The sequence below is a fragment of the Canis lupus genome, chromosome 4, assembly GCF_048164855.1.
Source record: "Canis lupus baileyi chromosome 4, mCanLup2.hap1, whole genome shotgun sequence".
In the NCBI taxonomy this organism is placed as follows: Eukaryota; Metazoa; Chordata; class Mammalia; order Carnivora; family Canidae; genus Canis; species Canis lupus.
The window spans coordinates 7,563,868-7,576,643 of record NC_132841.1 but is presented as its reverse complement, the minus strand read 5'-3'; the positions used below and the strand labels follow the sequence as shown (position 1 = coordinate 7,576,643).

The window sequence follows — 12,776 nt, the reverse complement described above, 5'->3', positions numbered from 1 at the left end:
TTGTAGCTCTTCTCCCAGAATTTCACTGGCCTAACATATGAGGTGATGAAAATGACGCTCCCGAGAAATGGGCTCAGTGGAGTAGAAAAGATGGAGGTGACAATCGTCTGAAAGAAAAGCATGGCAGAATCTGAGAGTCTTGAGTTAAGGCAAAAAAAATTTTTCAGTGTTATCATACATTGAAATATTATCTCAGGTTTTGACTCGTTTATATTAAAGCTGTTTTCTCACCAAGGAAAGAAAGGAGGGCATACACTTGATCTCTCTGTGTACACAGTCAGGAATATAAAACTTTCAGTAGTATCCTGCTAGGTCTTATTTCGCCAGCATGAAAACCAAATGATTCTCATAAAAATCCCAGCAGCCTGGGATACCCAGAGTATGATTTATGGCAAAGACTTAATATCTAAGGTTTGGGAAGAACAGTTTCTTTTTACTAGGATATCATTAGCAGGACAAAACACACTGTGCTACATTTACTAAAGTATTAAGTAGCTTTATAAATAATTAAAATTAAATTACACTTTTAAGAGAAATAAATAGCACTGTTTGAGAAGGTAGCATCTCCATTTCTCAAAGAATCTTTTCCCACTATTCAAAAAAATATGTTCCTTATGATATATTGAACACCAATGACTCAAGTCATGTCTGATTTATAAGCTAAAAATGTATACAGATGAAGTCACAGCATTTTGCACTCTGTATGGGTTTCTCACGTCCTGGTGGGACTCACTTTTACACACCCTAGTTAATCAGAAACATAATTGTTCAATATTAAAATTGGTTTTGTGGTCATTTTTGGAATTAAGACCAATTAACTGATCTCTAGAAATCTTCGGAAGGTGTCACAAAGGCTGGTCCCTTCCCAGTCTGTCTCCATCACTCAAGGAATGCTCCTAGCTACCAATCTCACACGTCACCCTGGTGCAGGGGTGACAGTGGGACTGTGGCTGAGGCGACAGAGGCCACTGTGGTGCCAGATTGTCCAGGGCTTACACAGGCACATTGTGCCTCATGCCTCATCCCTTGTCCCTGCGGGTCGGGGCTCAGAGCGTCCCGCTACAGGTCTGATCTGACCTCCTACAGGGCTGATCTCCCTGCCTGGAAGGGGACTTTCTCACCACTGCACAAATTGAGGTCTTATTTCTTTACTCTGTGTTCCAAAAAGTACTGGAACAACGTAAAAAAGAAATGCCTGGCACAGATAGGAAGACTCCATGTGTCACTGTCAATCAGAAGATAGAAGTGATCCAGGCACCCAAATGCTTTCTTATACTCTCCGCCAGGTGCTAGAGGCTGGGGGCTGGGGGGGTTGGTCATGGGGACCTTACCACCCACTTACATGTAAATCCAGAAAAGAAGAGCCTTGTGCTATCATGGGCACTTCCCCATGCATTTTCACAGACCTAAACTCAAAGTTTTGCTTTCAGAATAATTGTGTCTATTTTATTTTTTTCAACTTGCTATTTACCTCCACGCAACCTCAGAAGTGAAATGACATATCCTCCATTAATAATCCATTCCGTTGTGGAATTGTTTGGGTATCAAAAAGATCTCTATTGTGCTAGAATTTAAATCCAATTCCTTTTATTTTGACCTCGTGCACATGGAGAGCTACAGAACAATGAGCTACTGGGAAATCTATTATCACCCATCAGTTTTTTCTTCATTGGAAAGCTGAAAATATTTGAAAACCTGGGCCACAAAACACACCAAATTAACCATGCCCCTTGTCACGGGAAGAAAAGGGAACTGCATGGGGGATGTCATGGAATAAAAGTACCGAAAAAATGTAAGAAGGCAGAGCCATGGTGGGAGTGGGGGTGGGCGCAGATTTTTCTGACAGGAGGAGGACAGGAGGACACTGGGGGGTTTGCAGAAAAACCAGGACAAAGCCACATGGCGCTGGGGCTGGGCAGGATGCTAGAGGGGCTGGCACTGCTCTTCTTTTTGATTCTATATATTTCCCCCAAGATCATGTTGTCCATTTTTTAAATGCCAGAAACAATTACCCAGAATTTAAGTCCGGAAAGCAGTCTGAGCCTGTAAATAAAGTTCAATGTGGTAGGAAAGGAAATAAAGTTTAACAGGTCAGACATAGGGCAGAAGTGAATAGGTGGCCTCAGAGGTTATTTTATTTAGGGGAAATTGATGAAGAAATCCAGCATTCTCAAGACAAATATGAATGCCTGTGAGTATAACTGCTCAGGCAATGCCAAGAAACAGGGACTCCGATGAGAACGGGCACACGGGGCTCTCTTTGCTTCTTACCAATAGGGAGAGGGTGACTCTGTCAAAAGCTTGTAAAATGAAAACATTTACATCAGTCCTTAAAGTTAAAAACAAATCATTTGAAGCTCAAAAGAATATACCAAATAGAAAGTTGCCTTCCCCGTATATACATTTAACAGAGATAATCTGGCCGGGTCTGTGTAATTACTGGAAGACAATGGTTTTGTATGGTCTCTACTTGTAAAAGGGTGAGCCCTCTCATCCGTCCCTGGAGGTTACAAGCTCGGAAACTAAGAGATGCTACCGAGGGAGAAAACATGCTAGTACTGGAAAACGCAATTTACTAAACAGTGCCCCGCTGGCCTGATCGCTAATTCAGTTCCAAAATGGAGCAAATTAGTCCCTTCCTGATGCCAGGATTGAACCCACAGCTTCTTAATAGAGTGATAAAATAATTAATGTTTCAAAATTAGTCGAGATCCAGGGCTGGTAGCTTAGGACCCTCATAACTTTGCCTTGACAGCATATATATCCAGTTTTCTCAACTATTTGGGGGGGTGGGAGGCTCCAAGTACCATAAGCTGTCACACAATGGAGGTGGTCAGGCTCCAAGGTCACTTCAAAGGCTCTGTATCTTAGGAGAAGGGAGGAAGTGGATGTCACTATCAGGAGCAGTTTTAGGAACAAGGCATGGGGATCAATAGAGTGTCCTAAAACAGAGCCACCAATTGCCAGATGAAATCTACATCTCAAATGTTCAGTTTCCTGAGAATAAGTCCACCCACCAAGAAAGCACTTAGATTTAATATGCACCGGGTAAAATCTGAGGTAGATGCTAACACCATGTTTATTCTTGTAGGAGATATTAAGCGCCAGATATGAAGTGCTTGTGCGTGAACCCTCAACACACAAACAGGTCAGGTAATTGAAAGTTATGGCTCCCAGAAGGGTCTTAACTCAGCTGTGGAACCTCAAGGAGTAATTAATATCCCTGAACTCACCTAACAAGGAATAGGAAGCACAAGAAATGCTACAAATCTGCATGGGACCAAAGTTAGGATAAAACTAGGAATCATAATGTCAAGTTTCAAATTCTTTGTGCAACACCTCAACCACAAATTTTCATCATCCAATAATTTTTATTTAATAAACAGACTTTATTTTTTAAACACTTTAAACTCAAGATCAGATGTGTGTCTAAGCAGACACATTTCAGAAATAAGTAAAAATCACCTCACTCTTTCATCTCACTGTCTTTGTGTTTTAAATGACTATTTAGAAAAACTAAAATTACTGTTATTATAGAAAATGATTGCAGTTAAAGGGGGGAAAGAGGGAAAAAGAGTGTAAAAGCTACACTCCCCAAATTTTATTTTCCCTCAGCTTGTTCTGCCAAATAACCTTGAAATACTTCAGAAATATCAATGCAGGTCTAAGAATAGGTGCACAGAACAATGTGCATTGTAAAGCCAGCTCTTGGTAGGCTTACAAAGATGCTTTTAAACAAATGAGTCTGGAGAAGGGCATTTTTAAAAACCTAGAATATATTATTTAACGATTATCCCAAATATGTTTCCATGCTTGTACACGAAGGTAAGTCCCAGAAACTGTTCATGAATCGTCTTTAATGAGCCTCATGTGAACATTGTACAAAAGGAAGTTCTAGAACCGGGAGTCACAGACGCCAGGGGATAAGAATCTTGGGCAAGCTTCTGAAGATGAACATTCCAAGATCCACCCCCTGAAACATGATTTTAAAAGTATGCGCTGGGCTCAGGGATTTCATTATTTAACAGGCTCCTCCAGGGATTCCAATACAAGTACTCCTTGAAATACCTCATGGAAAGCACAAGTTTAGGAAGTATAAATTGGATGGGAAGGAAAACCTTTGAGGGCAAATTTTAGGCCTGAGTCAAGGATATTTTTGTTTACTCTCACTCTTCAAGATTATTTTTTATTAATGTATCTCTCCACATACTCACACCCACCCCCCATGCAATTAAGCTATCTGTGTCAAAGTGATCTTTAGGAGCAGCATCTCAAGTTTGTTTTGAAGTCAATTAAAACTAATTATCATTATGAAAACACTTAAAAATCGACAAAGAAACCAAATGAAACTCTGAACAATAAAACTAGGCTTCTTGGCTAAGAGCAGCTATAAAACAAAACCATCAATTATTTTTTTAGGTTTTAGAAAACTTTGGTTAATTTCTATGTGCATCACATTCTGAGTTTTGAATATCACTCACATATGTGATCATTAAACTCCATCATCATATGGTATGAGATAATCAATAATAGTCTATCAGAGACATCAGCCCTATCTGCAGTGTTTAGTAGCAGCAGATCGATTTACACTATTTTGTATAAGTCAACTGAACCAGTTAAGCAGTAACTTTCTATTTAAAAGACAGAGTATCTTAATGCAGACCTGTGCAATGAAAATGGAAAGAATCAAGAAAAAAAAAAAAAGTAATCCTGGATATGCATTAAGAAGCAGGAAGAGTTCAAAATTAAGCAACATCTTTTAAGGCTAAGTGGCCTAAGGGGAATCCAAAGTGCCTCCCCATGTCCCCATTAAAATGCAATCTTAAAGACTTTCAAATCTTTTCATTGCCAGGGTTCAATGAAAAGCTGGCATCCATAAAATGTGACTCTCAGCTCACAGGTGAAAATAGAAGCCCAAAGGATACGAGGCACTGCAAAGAGCTGAGCAAACACGTGAAATGAAGAACCCCAAGCCATCTGCCATGGAGCCACATACGTCATGACGAATTGTAACTTGTGAAGCAGGTCCCCGAGCTGAAAGCAGAAGGAAAAGATTCATCAGACAACCAGAGTAGTAGCTGAGTCTAGGTCACTTACAGTGAGGAGGAGGGGGACAGTGAAGCTATTCGTCTCCCTCTTGCTCTTACCTTCCCTGGTCCTACACGCAAGGCCGTTGTTTGGGAAAATCTGTAACAGCAACAAGATGATCCTAGGAAACCTGAGTGGTTAGTGTCTCCAGGTTCATTATCCAGCCAACAGGTGCAGCGTGTCTGAGCACTCATGGTTTGCTCTTTCATCCTTCCCACTGGGTCTTTTAGAGGAGATTCATACAAACGCCTATCATCATTGCCACTGTTTGAGTTTTTATGTAGCAGGTTTAACTTAAAACCCTTCAGCAGCTCTTGCTGGAGGAAAGAGGTCCGTACCACCGAAGCGCCAGCTATAGGGTGCTTTAGAAAGCCGACACAGGCTGTAGATGCTGCTATGGTTGTTCAACAAGCCAGCACAGGAAAATGTGGAGTTCTGGGGTATTATGGGGGGTGAAGAGGAGAGACTTTACGCAGACTCAGGGTGACCATGAAGGGGAAACACTCAGAGGTTTTGGCTAGAGATTCAGAAGAGGAATGGGCCAAGAAGGATGGAGAAGAATGGGCAGGCCTGGCTGGGGCCCTCTGCTTTGTAGGAAGAAGCAACCAATGAATCCCAGATGAGGAATTCCACTCCTGGTGCTCCCATGTGCAGTACGTATCCTACCAGCATGTTCCCTCAAGTTCATACACTCTTCATGCATAATGGAAACTTCAGGCATTATGTGTCTGTTCCTAGACTTGCTAGCACACGTGATAATACAATACATTCCCTGAGGCTAGGATATGAAAAGAGGAAAAAAATGGAATTCTTAAATTAGGCTCACCAGGTGTTATGTAGGACAGCAGAAGAGCACCAGGAAAAGAAGGAAAAGGTTGGGAAGCAGGACCATTAAGGAGAGGATGCCAGCCCTGAGATAATTTAGCAAGACAACAGAAGGCCAACCTTGTGATTTGGGGATCCAAAGATGAGGTTTTTCTGGGTTGTTCCATAAAAGTGGAATGGGACAGATGAGGCCCATCAGAGTTGTCTCCCCAATCTTCCTCTTGCCTCTCTAGTCTCCCCACTCTATCACAGACATCCCGGTGCTAGGGAGTTAACTTCAGAGTGGAATTAAACCTCATCCGACAGGAGTAGAAGAGGACCAAGGGTAAAAGTCTTCTAAAGGCACAGCAAACATGGAGTTCTTAAGGAATTAGTGGTGGCTGGTTAGGAACAGAACCCATGGGGTGTCGTGGTGCCCAGGGACCCAGAGATGAAGCAGCAGAAGTAGAGAGGAGTGGGGAGGGCCACCCAAGGTGGGGGACAGGAACAAAACAGAGAAAGTGGGGAGGGCAAACAAGGAAAGGACAAATGGGAGACTGATGACATGCTTGGACCTGAATCACCCTCAAAGGATGTGAATCCGGGAAAGAAACACAGACGTCTAGTTTTTGCTGATGACTTTTCACTTTCTTTACTCTTGCTCATGCATCAATCACAGAGGGCTGACTCCTATTGGCTTCCAAGGTCTTTCAGAAAGGCCACTTTGGTTCTCATCTTGGGGTTGCTTGAAGCTTCCCAAGTCTATTCTGGATGGGACTGCCGGCTCCCAGGGCCTTAGACATTCTGACAATTGAGAAGACGACGGCTTACTCTGTTTTGTCTGCTAAAGATAGCATCTCTTGGGTTCACAAGAGTGAAAAGAAAAACAGTCTTTTCTCAGAAGACTGAAAACCTGAGTTTCTCCCAGTCAGTAGGTGACCTGGATGGACTGAGACAGACCGTTCTAACACAGATTTGAACAGATTCGAACTCTTGACTCACTTCCATTAAGATATTTTCTTTAAAGGCCAATATCATTTCCTTTCACCCTTGCCATGAACCCAACCAGAGGAGGCACATGCTAATCACCAAAAGGGAAGACTATCAACACATGACACTGGATGACATCAAAAGCTGAAGTCCTGCAAAGTGGTGCCAGGCTCTCTTGCATGAACTTGCTCAGTTATGCCTAACCAAATTCTATCACACAAGACGCCTCTGGGTTTGAAAGCCACTAGTTCCTCCAACTGTCAAGAAATCTTAGTTTACTCATTCAGAATTGACCTTGTGACTCATGCCTAGAAGAAAACTACAAGAATGAACAAGATTACCTTATGTGATGCACAACCCCCCGAATACCCCACCAATGAATCAGGGGTTATGGAAAGTTTCTCCTTTTCTGTGTATGACTATATCCTGGGAGGCTTTTAAGCCACCTTGTGAAAAGCTGATAAGTAGGTCAGACATAGCAACTACAATCAGACAGAAGCCCTAGGGAAAGCCTCATCTGCAAGTTTAAAGCTCTAAGTGAAACTTGGCTGCATTATGATTCAATGAATCTATTATAATTATTTTTTGCTTAGCACAGCGACTTGTATTTACATATAAGCAAAACCAGTAATCAGGCACATGCATTCTCATGCTCTAATTGCAGCTGAGACCCCAGGTATCTTTGCTCTTTTCCTGTATTGATGTCTCAGCTTTTTCATAAACATCATGAAGAATAAAATACAAGTTTTGTGAAAGATTTTCAATATGCATCTCATAAAATAGACTCTGCTGTTCTCACTAAAAAAATCAGAACTCCTGAATGCCAGTTCTTTGTGTATCTAGGATCCCTCCACAACACAGTAATTTAATCTCCTTCCCCAAAGACCACCAGAAAAAGGACACGCTATAGATGTGTCAGATGTCAACATGGTGCGATGTTTAAGAACATGGGCTTAAGGACAAGCTGCCTGAATTTGAATTCCAGCTGGCATCCATCATGGGGATGATAACAGTTATAGTGTCATCTGAGTATGAAGTGACTTCATCTTTGTTTAGGACTTAGAACAGTGCCTGGCAATTTTAAGTGCAATATGAGAATAAGAATTTGACAGATGTTAGGATAAATGGAGGTCTTATTTTGAGTATGTGCTTAGCCCACAATCAGGAAATTCTAGAGCCCCCATCTAAAACAACTGAGACTTACCAAGTCTAGGTCATCCTAGTTTTTGGAGGAAGAAACCAGACTCATGGGGCCCCATGGGCTGCCCATGTGAAACCAGAGGTCCAAGTACCACCTGTGGGTTCTCAGCATGGTGGTAGAAATACCTACCACCAAATCTCACCATGTCTCCTCAAGACCAGGAGCCCTTTTAAAGACAGCAGTAGGAAAACCTGTCTGACATGCAGCAGCAAGGGACAGCAACTCCTCTACCTAAGCCTTCCTGCTAATGGGCAAGGGACAAGGGTCACAAGTGTGGACATGACAAATGTGGCTGCAGCCACTATGAGGGACCTCTTCTCTGCGTGCACAGTGACAAAGAGCTCGGATCTATCTTGGAACGTCCCTTTCAGTGTCAATGCCCAATTAATAAAATAGGACACCATCCAATGAGTCTGGCAACATTCAAGTGGATCTCAGAAAGGCAGGCTTCTGGGTTCTCCGAGCTTCTTGAATGCACAGCTCCAAGAAGGAGGATATGGCTTATGTATTTTATTCCTAGAAGTGTGGAGAGGTATATTTCAGGTTAAAAAGACCCAACCATATTTTCCCTCTACATTTTGTCCTTCTCTTCAAAAGAGAAATCAAGTGAAAAAATGAAAAATCTGTGGGTATTCAAAAGGTGATGCCTAACACAAAAGGAAGAAACTCAAGTATCGATCATTAATGGAAAGTATATATAAGAGGCACTTTACTTCCTATTAGACCATCGTGTATAAAATCAAAAAACATCTAAAATAACAGCGATTCAGTGGAGGGGCACCTGAGGGAGCAGTCAGTTAACCATCTGACTCTTGGTTTCAGCTTAGGTCATGATCTCAGGGTTATGAGATCAAGCCCTGAGTTGGGCTCTCAGCGCAGTCTGCTTGAGATTCTCTCTCTCTCTCTCTCTGTCTCTCCTGCTCATGCTCACTCTCTCTAAAATAAATAAATAAATCTTTTAAAAAAGAGAGAAAAGATTGATTCAGTGGAAACAGCAGCATTAACACCTTTCTAGTAAGCACTGCTGCATACAGCATAACATTGCACTGAAGCACTCTAAATAGAAATCCCACTTAGATTACCTATGAAATTGCATCTCTGCAGATAGTTCAAAGCCTCTGTTTTTATGAAGCTTAACTCACCCCTTATGTTCTCCTGCCACGATCTTAAATCTCAGCCCTATGGAAGCATAATAAACTTCACAAGTTATCCAAGTATGACTATAAGAGAAAACAAAAATCATTTGGGTCTTTTCCACCAAAAACACTAGTAAAAGAGTAAATGAAGTCACAGTGGAGTGATTCTGGCTGTTTCCCAAAGAAAGACACCATAAATACTCTCACTTCCAATGACCCTTTTGGGGAATATCTCTTCAATTAGGTGTAGACAATGCTGTCATACCTCTGCTATAGAGAGGAAACTCAATTTGCATAAATTCACAAATTATTTTTAGAAAAATGTCACTAAATAAAGACAACCCAACCCATTTCTTTGCTAATACCTTCTGAAATAATATGTATGCCATCTTTCCACAGGGCATCCTCTACCAACAAAATAACTCACAATTTATTGAACATTTTAATATTGAACACTATCTTAGGGAGCTGCACATAGGATATTTCATTCGATTAAAGTGTAATTTCCCTTCCCAACCCCAATCACCACCTTTCCTCCTACTGCTCTAATCCTAACCCTAGTCTTATTGTCTCCCAGATTACTTCTATCATGCACATTTTATCTTTTTTTCTTTTCTTGCATTCTGTTGTTAAATTCAGCCTGTTGCCTTCTCAGAAAGGTAATGCAACTTGTGATTATGAATGTCTGAACCTGAAGAGGCATGCAGAGCTGAAAGGCATGCTCAGGAAGGAGGTGATGTGAGGAGCAGAAAAATGTTCAAGAAGGAATGGAAAAAGTAAAGCTAGTAACACCTCAAATGTGGGATACCAGTTTTGGGGGGTACCAGTTTTGGGGGGAGGGGAAGCACCACTTTTATAGAATAATAGAGTGATAACAGCAAATGTGATCATTTAAATATAGGGACATTAGCTCTAAAACAAATATTTTCAACTAAAAGCTGACAATATGAGTTAGAATTTTATAAGTTGAATAAACATGTTAAGGCAGGGTTACAACTGGTTACAAGACTGAATTTCAGAAGATCAAAAACAGATTCTACCTCTGTATATGATGTGCATTGAGAATTTATTAAATAGAACACAGTTTAGCAAAATATCGATGTGCTTCGGGGAGCATGGTTATACACAAAGGTTATTCCACTATAAAAATAATAGAAATAACTTAAAAGATTGTAAGAAAAAATGTAATTAATAGTTGAAGACAAAAGAAGAGAAAACTTCCAATAGGCAGAATGAAAAATGAGAAAAATAAGTCTGAACTGACATTGGAATGACCCCAAGAGGATACAAATATGGATGTGGGCCTTTGCTGTTAAGGACTTGGGATTTTAATGGACTTGACAGGCTGGCTGCCATGTCCACAAAAAGGTGAATTAGAAAAAACCCCACCTACCAGTGCTGGGAAAAAGCAAAAAAAAACTTTGCCTTCTTCTTGGTGTAGAGTAGAATTTGTCATCCATAATACACCAAAACCTTAACCATCATAATACAGGGGAGTGGGATTTAAATTTAAAATATTCCAGAAGCATGGGAATGCAGAAGCAAATGGTCATAACACAAAAAGGGAGGATGACAAAACTTTCTTGCAAAAGTAAATGCATATACAATCTTCAGGGACATTTCTACAAGCGGAATATATAGGTCTCCCACAGATAAAAACAACAACCTCCCACTAAAGATCAGTCCATAGTGAAAATTATGAACCATAAAAGGAAAATGGGTAAATGAGAAGTCAGTAAATTCAATGCACAAGATACTTAGCATCTCAAGAATCTTATGTAATACAGCAATATAAAAGAATCTAGACCCGTGGGTTGGGCGGGGACCTGGAGGACACGGGGGGGGGGGGGGACAACACGATGACAACGATGACAACAACAACAAAAAAGAATCTAAATAAATGAGTAAGGGTTGACATAAAAAGTAAGCAATAATAAGAGAGTAACATTATATGAAGAAAGAACAACTGGAATTGAAAAAGAAAGAAATGCCAATTCTAGAAGGGAAAAATGAAGGCATTAAAGTAAAACTCCAGGAGATGGTGTAAAAGCAGATTAGCTACAGCAAAACAGAAAATAGAGAAATGGAAGATCTGAGTAAGTTACCCAGAACACAGCACAAAGACAGGAAAAGATTTTTTAAAAATCTCAAAGGTTAAGAATCATACATGACAGAATAAGAAGACATAACATACGTCCAATTGGAGTTCCTGAAAATATGAGAGAGAAAAGGGAGAGAAAATATTTGAAGGGAAAATGGCTCAGAATTTTCCAGAACTGAGGAAAATTGATTGAAGAAGCACATCGAGTCCCATCAGGTTAAATAAAAAGAATCCACACCTTACTGCATATCATAGTGAAAATGTATAACATCAAAATCAAAAAGAAAAATATTTCTTACAGATTACCTATAAAAAATGTGGATGAAAAAAATGTGGATGATAGCAGACTTTTCATTAGCAATAAATATATGCCAAAACACAATGAAATAATGTTTTAAAGGTTTTAAGAAAGACTATTGAATTAGAATCTTGTAGAGAACTTAAGTATAATTTAAGTGTGAAGAGGAAAACATAAGGACCATTTCCAACAACATCTGAGAGAATTGATTACTCATATAACTTTGCAGAAAAAAAGACAACAAAAATGTGCTTCAATAAGAAGGAAATTTAGGGGATGCCTGGTGGCTCAGCAGGTGAGCACCTGCCTTTGGCCCAGGGCGTAATCCTGGGGTCCTGGGATCTAGTCCCACATCAGGCTTCCTGCATGGAGCCTGCTTCTTCCTCTGCCATGTCTCTCATGAATAAATAAATAAAATCTTAAAAAAAAGAAGGAAATTTAACCTTGAAGGAAAATAGAACATACAAGAATAACAGTGGAGAGAAAAAAACAGCTAAAATGTTAGAATGTCAATATTAGAATTGTACAATTAATCATAAAGCTAGTAATTCACTTGAAGGCATAACCAAGTATTGCATGTCATAAATATTTAAGATATGAGAGGGAAGTTTGGAATTAAAGTGTTGTCTTTGGATTGTTTGAGAGGAAGGAAGAGATTTTAGTTAATTTTATATGCTAATCAAATGTGCTTATTAGTAATTTAAGAGTAACCACTAAAGCACCAAAGTATTCAGTCTCTGATGTGTGTCAGAATCACCCAGAGAGCTTGTAAAACAAAAAACTAGTGGCAGAGGTTCTGATTTAGTAGGTTTAGGATGAAGCCTAAGAATAACTTCCCGGGTGATGTTGATGCTCCCTATCTGGGGACCACACATTGAGATCCACTTCACTAGAGGACCAGGAGCACAGTATTCAATTTTCAAAGCACTAGAGGAAAAAACGAATTAAAAAGTAGTCCATTCCATCCAACAAAAGGCCAGAAAGAAGGGGTAAGAGGACAAACAAAAAAACAAAAAAAACCCACCATACATATGGAGGAAAAAATAGAAAAAACTACAAACATATCAGTAATTGTAGTCAATGTAAATGAATAAAATTTGCCTATTAAAATGTGAAGATTCTCAGTGTGTATTTTTTTTAAAGTCTTGCTAAATGCCT

The 12,776-nt window shown here is 40.0% G+C and overlaps 1 protein-coding gene across 2 annotated transcripts in view; it reads right to left on the bottom strand.

The window, feature by feature from the left end:
• Positions 1-12,776, bottom strand: part of PCNX2 (pecanex 2) — a 288,039-nt gene that overhangs the window by 77,816 nt on the left and 197,447 nt on the right. For both annotated transcript variants that reach the window (XM_072823047.1, XM_072823048.1), the window contains 2 exons: positions 4,926-5,034; positions 1-130 (listed from right to left, as the gene is read on the bottom strand). In XM_072823047.1, the coding sequence (XP_072679148.1) occupies positions 1-130; positions 4,926-5,034 (239 nt within the window). The remainder of the gene's footprint in view (positions 131-4,925; positions 5,035-12,776) is intronic.